This window comes from Hemibagrus wyckioides, linkage group LG18, assembly GCF_019097595.1.
Source record: "Hemibagrus wyckioides isolate EC202008001 linkage group LG18, SWU_Hwy_1.0, whole genome shotgun sequence".
NCBI lineage: Eukaryota > Metazoa > Chordata > Actinopteri > Siluriformes > Bagridae > Hemibagrus > Hemibagrus wyckioides.
Window position 1 is genome coordinate 22,985,001 of NC_080727.1, and position 11,516 is coordinate 22,996,516.

General features: G+C 40.8%; 2 protein-coding genes across 2 annotated transcripts; both read left to right on the top strand.

The window, feature by feature from the left end:
- The first annotated feature begins 1,409 nt into the window (after positions 1-1,409).
- Positions 1,410-4,158, top strand: tmem223 (transmembrane protein 223). Its single transcript, XM_058414914.1, has 2 exons — positions 1,410-2,054; positions 3,468-4,158. The coding sequence occupies exons 1-2, from the start codon at positions 1,580-1,582 to the stop codon at positions 3,764-3,766; spliced, it is 774 nt and encodes a 257-aa protein (XP_058270897.1). The 5' UTR covers positions 1,410-1,579; the 3' UTR covers positions 3,767-4,158.
- A 2,382-nt stretch (positions 4,159-6,540) lies between these two features.
- On the top strand, positions 6,541-9,413 carry fosl1b (FOS like 1, AP-1 transcription factor subunit b). Its single transcript, XM_058414983.1, has 4 exons — positions 6,541-6,833; positions 7,112-7,375; positions 7,834-7,941; positions 8,114-9,413. The coding sequence occupies exons 1-4, from the start codon at positions 6,738-6,740 to the stop codon at positions 8,249-8,251; spliced, it is 606 nt and encodes a 201-aa protein (XP_058270966.1). The 5' UTR covers positions 6,541-6,737; the 3' UTR covers positions 8,252-9,413.
- The last annotated feature ends 2,103 nt before the right edge of the window (positions 9,414-11,516 follow it).

Sequence of the window (11,516 nt, forward strand, 5' to 3'; positions counted from 1 at the left end):
GATAGATAGATAGATAGATAGATAGATAGATAGACAGACAGACAGACAGACAGACAGACAGACAGATAGATAGATAGATAGATAGATAGATAGATAGATAGATAGATAGATAGATAGATATGAATGTTGACGAATGGAAGAAAGGAGTGATAGATAGATAGATAGATAGATAGATAGATAGATAGATAGACAGACAGACAGACAGACAGACAGACAGACAGATAGATAGATAGATAGATAGATAGATAGATAGATAGATAGATAGATAGATAGATAGATAGATAGATATGAATGTTGACGAATGGAAGAAAGGCGTGATAGATAGATAGATAGATAGATAGATAGATAGATAGATAGATAGATAGATAGATAGATAGATAGATAGATAGATAGATAGATAGATAGATAGATAGATAGATAGATATGAATGTTGACGAATGGAAGAAAGGCGTGATAGATAGATAGATAGATAGATAGATAGATAGATAGATAGATAGATAGATAGATAGATAGATAGATAGATAGATAGATAGATAGATAGATAGATATGAATGTTGACGAATGGAAGAAAGGCGTGATAGATAGATAGATAGATAGATAGATAGATAGATAGATAGATAGATAGATAGATAGATAGATAGATAGATAGATAGATATGAATGTTGACGAATGGAAGAAAGGCGTGATAGATAGATAGATAGATAGATAGATAGATAGATAGATAGATAGATAGATAGATAGATAGATAGATAGATAGATAGATAGATAGTGAGACAGATAGACAGACAGACAGACAGACAGATAGATAGATAGATAGATAGATAGATAGATAGATAGATAGATAGATAGATAGATAGATAGATAGATAGATATGAATGTTGACGAATGGAAGAAAGGCGTGATAGATAGATAGATAGATAGATAGATAGATAGATAGATAGATAGATAGATAGATAGATAGATAGATAGATAGATATGAATGTTGACGAATGGAAGAAAGGCGTGATAGATAGATAGATAGATAGATAGATAGATAGATAGATAGATAGATAGATAGATAGATAGATAGATAGATAGATAGATAGATATGAATGTTGAAGAAAGGAGGGATAGATAGATAGATAGATAGATAGATAGATAGATAGATAGATAGATAGATAGATAGATAGATAGATAGATAGATAGATAGATAGATAGATAGATAGATAGATAGACAGATATTTTATTCATCCCAATGGGAAATTTACATGCATGCTGATTCTAATACATTAATATGTACACAATGTGGTGTAAAGAACAATAATTATTTGTGATGTGAATAAACACTACAGTAATCTGTCGCGACCAAATTATGTGGAAATACAGTACGTCACTAGGGGGCGTGTCGTGATCACGTTTTACAGAGTTCGACGAGAGTTTGGACCAACGCGCTGTCCGTACTAATGGGAGTAACGCACAATATGGCGGCGTCCTGGTGATCCGTTTTAGCTGAAATTTAGTTGTCACTATCTCCTATAGAAAGTTTAATGAATTATAGTGTACACCCACAAGTATAAAAATACCTTTTACTTAGTAAATCATGGCGTTTCAGTGTGTGTTATTTACAGCTCGTGCTTTTATCATTGCACCCCATCGGGTGACCTGTATACAATATGCACGCGCTGTTCTGCCCCTGTCCACGCGCTCTGTGGTCAGTCAGTATCCCGTGGTCTTTAACCATTTTAAACGCATGTCTATGACATCTCAAGGGCGACGTTATGTATCATTACCCCCCATTCAGCCACTGCGCAGTTCCCATTCCGCCGTGGTGAGAGATGTGGTGCTGTTCGAGCATGACCGGACCCGCTTCTTCAGGCTCTTGGCTCTGTTTTGTGGAGGTCAGTTTCTCTTCTGGACCTACCTGGCCTATTTTGCCTTCACGGGACTTCGAGACACGCGAAAGAGTAGCAAAGAGCCCCAAAGGGTCAGGACGGAATTGGGGCTTTTTAGCTTTGACATGAACCTTGGATCAAATTCCTGGAGATTTGGATTTACTCTCGGCTGTCTTCTTATAGGTGAGTGTTCTGCCTGTCCTTCTCAGGAGCCTATACACCGGTCAGGTATAACATTATGACCACCTGCCTGATATTGTGTTGGTGCTACCAAAACAGCCCTGACCCGTCCTGCACTGTGTATTCTGACCCCTTTCTATCAGAACCAGCATTAACTTCTTCAGCAATTTGAGCAACAGTAGCTCGTCTGTTGGATCGGATCACACGGGCCAGCCTTCTCTCCCCACGTGCATCAATGAGCCTCGGCCGCCCATGACCCTGTCGCCGGTTCACTACTGTTCCTTCCTTGGACCACTTTTGATAGATACTGACCACTGCAGACCGGGAACACCCCACAAGAGCTGCAGTTTTGGAGATGCTCTGATCCAGTGGATCAGTCCATCACAATTTGGCCCTTTTGGTCAAACTCACTCAAATCCTTACACTTGTCCATTTTTCCTGCTTCTAACATCAACTTTGAGGACAAAATGTTGACTTGCTGCCTAATATATCCCACCCACTAACAGGTGCCATGATGAGGAGATCATCAGTCTTATTCACTTCACCGGTCACTGATCATAATGTTATGCCTGATCGGTGTATATATCTGAGAACACTTATTAATATAACATAGGAATGAAGATGATCTAAGTCAGGAAAAGGAGTCAGGGTACAAGGAAAAGTATCTAATACATGCTCAAAAAGTTACCAAATGATGCTGTAGACTACTTTGCATATGTATTGGAGTTATCATGGTTATTTGCATATCAAAGCATGTTCCATGAAGAAGGAGGATTTTATAAATAAAAAAAAACAAAACAAATATACCATCAAATCGAATCAGAATAGAAAATAATAGATTATAACAGATGTATTTCCTGTGGAAAGAGCCCATCATTGGTCAAGGCAACTGAAGGAATTAAAAATATTTATAATATACTATAATTTCTGTCAAGAAAGCTGGCAAAATGAAGCAGTACTAGTATGCAGTTGGGACATGGACATGATGTAAATGATTACATATGGAATTATTTACTTTTATTACTTGTAAATATAGCCGCATGAGAGTTTAGGAGAAACAATGTTAATTAGTGAGTGATTGTTAGGAACAGTACTGAGCAACGTTTTGTTGGAAATGTAGATTTATTGAAGAGTTTGCTGACTTCTGCTCAAAATAAATCACTAGATTTGCCTTATTGTTATCCTGTTAAGGGTATTTAAGCAGTCAGCACATCAAGTGAAAAGGTTCCTAAGTTAAATCCATAATAAGTGTTAGATATAAAGTCAGGGCTTCTGTTGCTTCAAAATAAAATCAACATGAACAGCACTTACTTTTATAAAGATAACCTTGACTGACAGTTCTGAATGTTCCTTACTGTTATATAAATACTTAACCTTCTCTCCACTGTTCTCATCCCTGTCTTTCTTTGCCATTAGGAGGCGGAATTGTCGGACTGGGCCTGCTGTTCAGCCGTCGCTCTGTCAGTCGTGTGGTCCTGCATAAGGGAGGTGGAAAAGTGACCGTGTGTACTCAGTCGCCTCTGGGTGTGAGCAATGCCTGGCATCTAACTGTCCCTTTGAATCAAGTGGCTTGTCATGCACACAGGCAGGAATCACCCTCCTTCATCCCTCTCAAAGTTAAAAATCACAGGTTCTACTTCCTTTTGGACAAAGAAGGGAACCTGAATAATCCAAAACTCTTTGATGTCACCGTTGGTGCCTACAGACCCTTATAGATGTCGTGCCAGTTACATGGTTAAAAAAACAAAGCAAGAATTCTGGATGTTTTACTGCTAATGAAAGTACATGTCTTTTTATAGACTTTTTCATTTGATCTATTGTACACACATGGTGAGTAATAAAAGCTTTAATTGCAATAACAAGGTTTCGGTGTATTACTCATTTGCATGATATCACTGTCCTGACAAATTTGATAGATTTTTGACTATGTCAATTTGAGGTTTCAGGAGGAGAGAATAAATGTTTCTATAAATATGTCGATCAACTGATTTATTGTACACTTTAAAATAATCATATATGTGTATTTGAGTGATGTTACTCTTCATTTATTAAAAAGAAAAATAATCTAGAGATGAAGTTGTCCACTGTAAGGAGGCAGATGACATGTTTGTATTTATTCAATAAAAATTAATTTAATAGTCAGTGGTCATTTCAGTGCTTATCTTTGAGTGGTTCATATACACAGATCAGGCATAACATTATGACCACCTGCCTAATATTGTGTTGGTCCCCATTTTGCTGCCAAAACAGCCCTGACCCGTCCTGCACTGTGTATTCTGACCCCTTTCTATCAGAACCAGCATTAACTTCTTGAGCAGTTTGATCAACAGTAGCTCGTCTGTTGGATCGGATCACACGGGCCAGCCTTCTCTCCCCACGTGCATCAATGAGCCTCGGCCGCCCATGACCCTGTCACCGGTTCACCACTGTTCCTTCCTTGAGCCACTTTTGATAGATACTGACCACTGCAGACCGGGAACACCCCACAAGAGCTGCAGTTTTGGAGATGCTCTGATCCAGTGGTCTAGCCATCACAATTTGGCCCTTTTGGTCAAACTCGCTCAAATCCTTACACTTGTCCATTTTTCCTGCTTCAACATCAACTTTGAGGACAAAATGTTGACTTGCTGCCTAATATATCCCACCCACTAACAGGTGCCATGATGAGGAGATACTCAGTCTTATTCACTTCACCTTGCAGTGCTCACTACTCTGTTATGGCTGATCGGTGTGTGTATCTAAGAACACATTAACGTAACATAGGAATGAATCTGATATAAGTCAGGAAAAGGAGCCAGGGTACAGGGAAAAGTATCTAATCGGTGTAGAGCTGAATCTGATTTTTAACTTGTTATTCATATAAAATTTCCACTGAGACTCTAAATGATATTCAAGATGTGCATATGTTACTAATACTACAGGGAAGTTGGTGATTTCATCAACATCATAAAATGAGTGACTAATTCACCTTTGTTACCAAACAGGTCAAGAATGCAGAATTACTACAAACACAGCAACAGCATAACACCACCATCTAACCATTTGGACAGCTGGGACAAATTACAAGCTGCTTGAACACAAACCAGGGCCTGAGCAGCCTCACATGGGTCGCCTGGGCAATGGGTCCTGATGCTGAAAGACCTGAAACAGGCAACAGAACCAGAACAAAACCATGTGCATCGTGAGATCTATTATAAAACCATAATCATGCTGCTTCCTGACCGGCGCTGTGACTTTGTCGACCTGATCAAATAATCCATTATAAGGAGATCATTTCTCACACCTGCATGGCATTAGGGTCACAGGGATCTGCTGGAGTCTATCCCAGCACACATTGGGCAAAAGGCAGGGTACACCCTGGACAGGTCACCAGTCCATCACAAGGCCACACATATAGATAGACAACCACACCCACCCACCTATGGGCAATTTAGAATTACAAATCAACTGGACTGTGGGAGGAAACCAGAGTAAACCCACACAGGCACAGGGAGAACGTGCAAACTCCACACAGAAAGGCCCCTGCCTGTTTGAACCCAGGATCTTCTTGCTGTGAGGCACCAGTGCTGACCACTAAGCTACCTTGCTGCCCACTGGGAAATTACCATTTAAAAAAACAACAACTTGTGGGTGACATACAGTATTAATCAGCTCAGTAGCGGAGGAGAATGACTAAGCTGGTGCAGAAATATTACAGTTTTGAAAATGGATTCAGATAGCCTAAAGCCTGGTCTCTCTCTCTCTCTTTTTTTATTGTTGCCGATATTGAAATTTGAGTCACAACTACTAACAAAGACAACAAAGCGGAGGCTAATGCCACCTGAGGGAGCAAGGAACAGAAAGAGAATGGGATGACAGTGGGTATCAGGAGGATATCAAATATCAAAACATCTAATATATACAAAGGAAATGATTAGGGCAAAAGAAATCATGATACGATGAGCAGCTTTTAAGTTTTAAACTGGGTTCAGAGTAAAGAAAAATATCAGCAGGTTTAGTCATTAGTTTCTGGGAAAATGACAGAAGTAGCAACTTCTGAAGGGTTTGGCAATGGAAAAAGTGACCTGTTACTAATACAGAAGAGATATCTCTGCCGTTTCTGTGAATCATCTGAGACACCAAACTGAAACTGTTACTGACCATCTGTCAGATATTTCTATAGAAGCTGTACAATTAAAACACAATGTATTCGCCTGACCTGCACAAATACGGTGAAGAGAAACAAAATTCAATTAATCTCCTTTATTAGCATATTATTTTAATTAGACCCCACCAGAAAGATTACGGTTATTGGAAACCATACAGACTTTCCGTCTTTGTTTATTTGGCCTGAAACATTATGTGAAAGCAATAATAAAGCTCAAATACAGTGGTCATTTTGGATAGGGATCGAGTATCTCACACACACACACACACACACACCACAGGAGTAGAAGGGAGGGACCCACACACACACACACACACACGAGTGTGTAGTGAAAAATGAATTGAATCACGTGCTTTTACTTCATCCCGGTAGGAGCGCGTGCAGTCGTTTGAATTCAGCCCGTGGCGCGAGGGATCTCAATTCAGGGATTAGAAAGAGAGAGGATGGAAATATGCGATTTTAGGAGGGGAAAAAAACAACCTGGTGGTCTAAATGACTGGTTTTGACTGTCATGATAATCTTGGAGAACTTTTGGAGAGATGTATCACAGCCACGGGAGTGCAGGTTTCACTTACGGACTTTATACTGACATGGCAGCTCGACTGGACCTGAACACCACCACCCACATGCACAAGGTTCGTTACACTAACTGAATAAATGTAAATGGAAAGGGGGGAAAAAACCCAACAGGTCCTTGAGTAATAGCATGATATAGTGAAGGGAAAAAGGTACAATGTTCAGCAAATATTATAATAAATGCGCAATTATAACCATTATAAGCAGTTCGTTAATCATGTATAAAGCAGTATATTTATAATCCTCATTTATAACCCTACCTCTTAACCTACTGTTTTCTTCCTCCTTTATTAGAAGTATTTATTTATTTTTCTTCCCTCACAAATATATTTTGCAGAAAATCACAGATCTGGTCACATCCAGCTCCACTGCTGACTCGGTCACCTCCAGGCCAGATGATGAGTGGCTTCTCGAGTCTTCTGTAGTCTCAGAGTCTCTCGTCTCAGAAACAGAATGCACCTGGGACACCATGGCCTCATTTCTGCCCTCTTCACTGCCAAACTGTCCATGTCTCCTATCACAGTGTTTTGGTCCAGAGCTGCTCCTTTCTGGGACACGAGATAGATCTCAGGATCCAGAGAGAGAACCCAGCAGTCAGCGTGTAAGTTGTAGATTCATTTTGTAGATAGAAATGTTCCTTTGTGTGCTTGTTGATCCTACACAGTAGAAGCAGGGACGAGAAGCAGGGCTTTTTTTAATTTGACTCATCCAGTTATGGTCAAAGAGGGCCGTGTGATTCACACCTTAGTCACATAGGATCTCATGGGGTGAGTCAGTGTGTTAATATTCGCGCGGGATTCAGAAAGAGTACACTAAGACCAGATTGTAAATCTGGCCGTTGGTGAGTAAGTGCAGTAGTATTTGGGGAAATCGTGTGTTTTTCTGTGCAGCCACAAGATGGCAGTGTCATCACTCACTTCGTTCTGCCACACTGCTTATGTAAATGTGGGAGAAGGTTTGTTTGGGAGAATTACATCATGAACTTTTATCATCTTCTTTTTTTAAAATAGAGTTCTTCCATACAATGAACTGTTATTTATGCCACTGAATCACTTCTAGACGTCCGTCGAGGAGTGTGAGAGGAGGCGAGCCCGCAGGGAAAGGAACAGAATAGCGGCAGCTAGATGTCGGGATCGTCGACGCATGCTTACGGACACGTTACAAAACGTGAGTCTCATGGACGGTGTTTATTCCCTGCCTTGCAACTAATAGTAAAGTGTTACCCACCAACCATTTGTCCATCCAGACTCTAGATGTACCATAATGTTCATTTCTGTCATGAGATGTGACACCGCATTCTCTGTGTACTGCTAAACTCTTCTTCTGTTTGACTTTTTAGGAGACTGAGCAGTTGGAGCGTGTGAAGGCTCAACTGGAGGCAGAGATTGCTGGGCTGGAGAGAGAGAAAGAAAGGCTGGAGTTAGTTCTAGAGGCTCATAAGCCTGCCTGTAAGATGGATGGCTCTAATCCCGAATAGCCCTCGACCCTTCAGAACTGAGTCTGCAGGTTCAGATCAGTCCTGACAGCTGACATTTTTAAGAAAGCTGGAAGGGGAATCATGTTACCATGTTAAACACAAGTAACATTATATTTTGCATGTTGTTTACAAATAGTACTGAATAGTACGATTTAAGTAGAAGTTTACTTTTGAAGAAATCCTATTTTTCAGTCTAAAAGGTTTAGAAAAGTTAAATCATCAAAATATTAGCCACCTCAGTGAATATGAACTTGTATTATTGGGCCAGCATGGGCCTGACTTAGAACAGCCCATAAAGAGATATATGTCTATTTTTAGTGTTCTTAATGTTTTTCGTAGACTACACATTTACCTGTGTCCATTTTTTACATCTACACTATATTGCCAAAAGTTTTGGGACGTCTGCCTTTACATGCACATGAATGTAATATGGAGTTGCCCCGCCCTTTACAGCTATAACAGCTTCAACTCTTCTGGGAAGGCTTTCCATAAGGTTTAGGAGTGTGTTTAAGGGAATTTTTGACCATTCCTCTAGAAGCACATTTGTGAGGTCAGACACTGATGTTGGACGAGAAGGTCTGGCTCACAGTCTCCGCTCTAATTCATCCCAAAGGTGTTCTATGGGGTTGAGGTCAGGACTCTGTGCAGGCCAGTCAAGTTCCTCCACAGCAAACTCACTCATCCATGTCTTTATGGACCTTGCTTTGGTCACTGGTGTGCAGTCATGTTGGAACAGGAAGGGGTCATCCCCAAACTGTTCCCACAAAGAGCATGAAATTGTCCAAAATGTCTTGGTATGAAGCTGAAGCATTAAGAGTTCCTTTCACTGGAACTAAGGGGCCGAACCCAACCCCTGAAAAACAACACCTGAATTCAATGATTTGGAGGGGTGTCCCAAAACTTTTGGCAGTATATTGCATTCATCTATTAAAACTCTTTTACTCCAGCCATAAACCTTTACAAAAAATGCTTAATTTCAATGGTTTTGTGCTCACTGGGACCAAATTGTAGGCCCTCTGTCTTGCCTAGTGCTGGAAAAATAAAACCTTTACAGATGCATAATCACAATAAAGAATACCTTCTACAAATTGTGGAACATAACCCAGATGTGGCCAGTAAAGTCTGTCGATGAAACACAATAAAGATACTTAGTTGATGCATTAGGTTGTGACTGAATTATTTCCCTAAATCCATTGTTTAAATTAACACCATTGTTTTGTTTTCTATAGATGATGTAATTATTCTTTTATCAGAAAATTCCCCTATAAATATGTAAATTGGAAATCCCCCTTTGCTGAAGCATGTTTGAGCAATTGGAGCAGGAAATATCACAGCCATATAATATCTTCAGGACTTTATCCTCTACAAGGTCTGGAGACAGGAATACACCCTGGATGGGATAGTAGACCATTGCAGAGCTCCATACACACACTTAGGGACATTTAAACATGGACAGTTCACTTATCTGCATGTTTTTTTGCAAGATGGGAAGAAACTGGGGCTCTTGAAGGAAGCTTATAAGGTATAATATGACATATAAAGTCAAAACCTTATATATTTGCACCCTATGCAAATATTTTCAATATTAATTGGCAGTGTAAGCTTACAGTTTGTTAATTGATTGATGACGGTTTTTAAACCTCGGTCAGTCTGCACATCGGCCAGGACTTAGTAAGGTGTTGGAATGGACTAATTAAGAGCTATCACATCTTTCATAATGTATTTAATAGCAACGTGATCATATATTATTTTCTTAACTAAATCAGAGAGTGACAGCCTTTATGATGTGGTCACACTCATTGATCTGGCCTAGGCATGAGAATCGTGCTCCCACGCATTGATAAGTCATAAGTATGCACTGTTTTTATTAAGCAGAGATACACTATATTGCCAAAAGTATTCGCTCACTTGCCTTGACTCTCATATGAACTTAAGTGACATCCCATTCCTAATCCATAGGGTTCAATATGACGTCGGTCCACCCTTTGCAGCTATAACAGCTTCAACTCTTCTGGGAAGGCTGTCCACAAGGTTTAGGAGTGTGTTTATGGGAATTTTTGACCATTCTTCCAGAAGCGCATTTGTGAGGTCTTTATGGTCTTTATGGACCTTGCTTTGGTCACTGGTGCACAGTCATGTTGGAAGAGGAAGGGGCCAGCTCCAAACTGTTCCCACAAAGTTGGGAGCATGGAATCGTCCAAAATGTCTTGGTATGCTGAAGCATTCAGAGTTCCTTTCACTGGAACTAAGGGGCCAAGCCCAGCTCCTGAAAAACAACCCCACACCATAATCCCCCCTCCACCAAACTTTACACTTGGCACAATGCAGTCAGACAAGTACCGTTCTCCTGGCAACCGCCAAACCCAGACTCGTCCATCAGATTGCCAGATGGAGAAGCGCGATTCGTCACTCCAGAGAACGCGTCTCCTCTGCTCTAGAGTCCAGTGGCGGCGTGCTTTACACCACTGCATCCGACGCTTTGCATTGCACTTGGTGATGTATGGCTTGGATGCAGCTGCTCGGCCATGGAAACCCATTCCATGAAGCTCTCTGCGCACTGTTCTTGAGCTAATCTGAAGGCCACATGAAGTTTGGAGGTCTGTAGCGATTGACTCTGCAGAAAGTTGGCGACCTCTTCGCACTATGCGCCTCAGCATCCGCTGACCCCGCTCCGTCAGTTTACGTGGCCTACCACTTCGTGGCTGAGTTGCTGTCGTTCCCAAACACTTCCACGTTCTTATAATACAGCTGACAGGTGACTGTGGAATATTTAGGAGCGAGGAAATTTCACGACTGGATTTGTTGCACAGGTGGCATCCTATCACAGTTCCACGCTGGAATTCACTGAGCTCCTGAGAGCGACCCATTCTTTCACAAATGTTTGTAAAAACAGTCTGCATGCCTAGGTGCTTGATTTTATACACCTGTGGCCATGGAAGTGATTGGAACACCTGATTCTGATTATTTGGATGGGTGAGCGAATACTTTTGGCAATATAGTGTATGTCACCAAGTACCACTGAACTTTCAGAAGTTTATACTGAATGTTTCGGAGGGGTCACAAACTCATTATTAAATGCTACAAAGGAAGGATATTCTACATGCTGAACCTGTTAATCGGTTGCCTGTCATGTCAGCAGTAGGTGGCAGCAATTCTATTCTCCAAGCTTGTACATAATCTTCTGGACAAATGGTTAACGAAGTAACCGAATGCGTCTTGTTGCTGCCCGAATATACCAAGCGTCTGGTGTGCACTGCGCATGCGC

Coding starts and splice junctions, on each gene's coding strand:
- fosl1b (XM_058414983.1), top strand. CDS start 6,738: ATGTATCACAGCCACGGGAGTGCAGGTTTCACTTACGGACTTTATACT. Junction 6,834..7,111: donor CCACCACCCACATGCACAAG/GTTCGTTACACT, acceptor TATATTTTGCAG/AAAATCACAGATCTGGTCAC. Junction 7,942..8,113: donor TTACGGACACGTTACAAAAC/GTGAGTCTCATG, acceptor TTGACTTTTTAG/GAGACTGAGCAGTTGGAGCG.
- tmem223 (XM_058414914.1), top strand. CDS start 1,580: ATGGCGTTTCAGTGTGTGTTATTTACAGCTCGTGCTTTTATCATTGCA. Junction 2,055..3,467: donor TCTCGGCTGTCTTCTTATAG/GTGAGTGTTCTG, acceptor CTTTGCCATTAG/GAGGCGGAATTGTCGGACTG.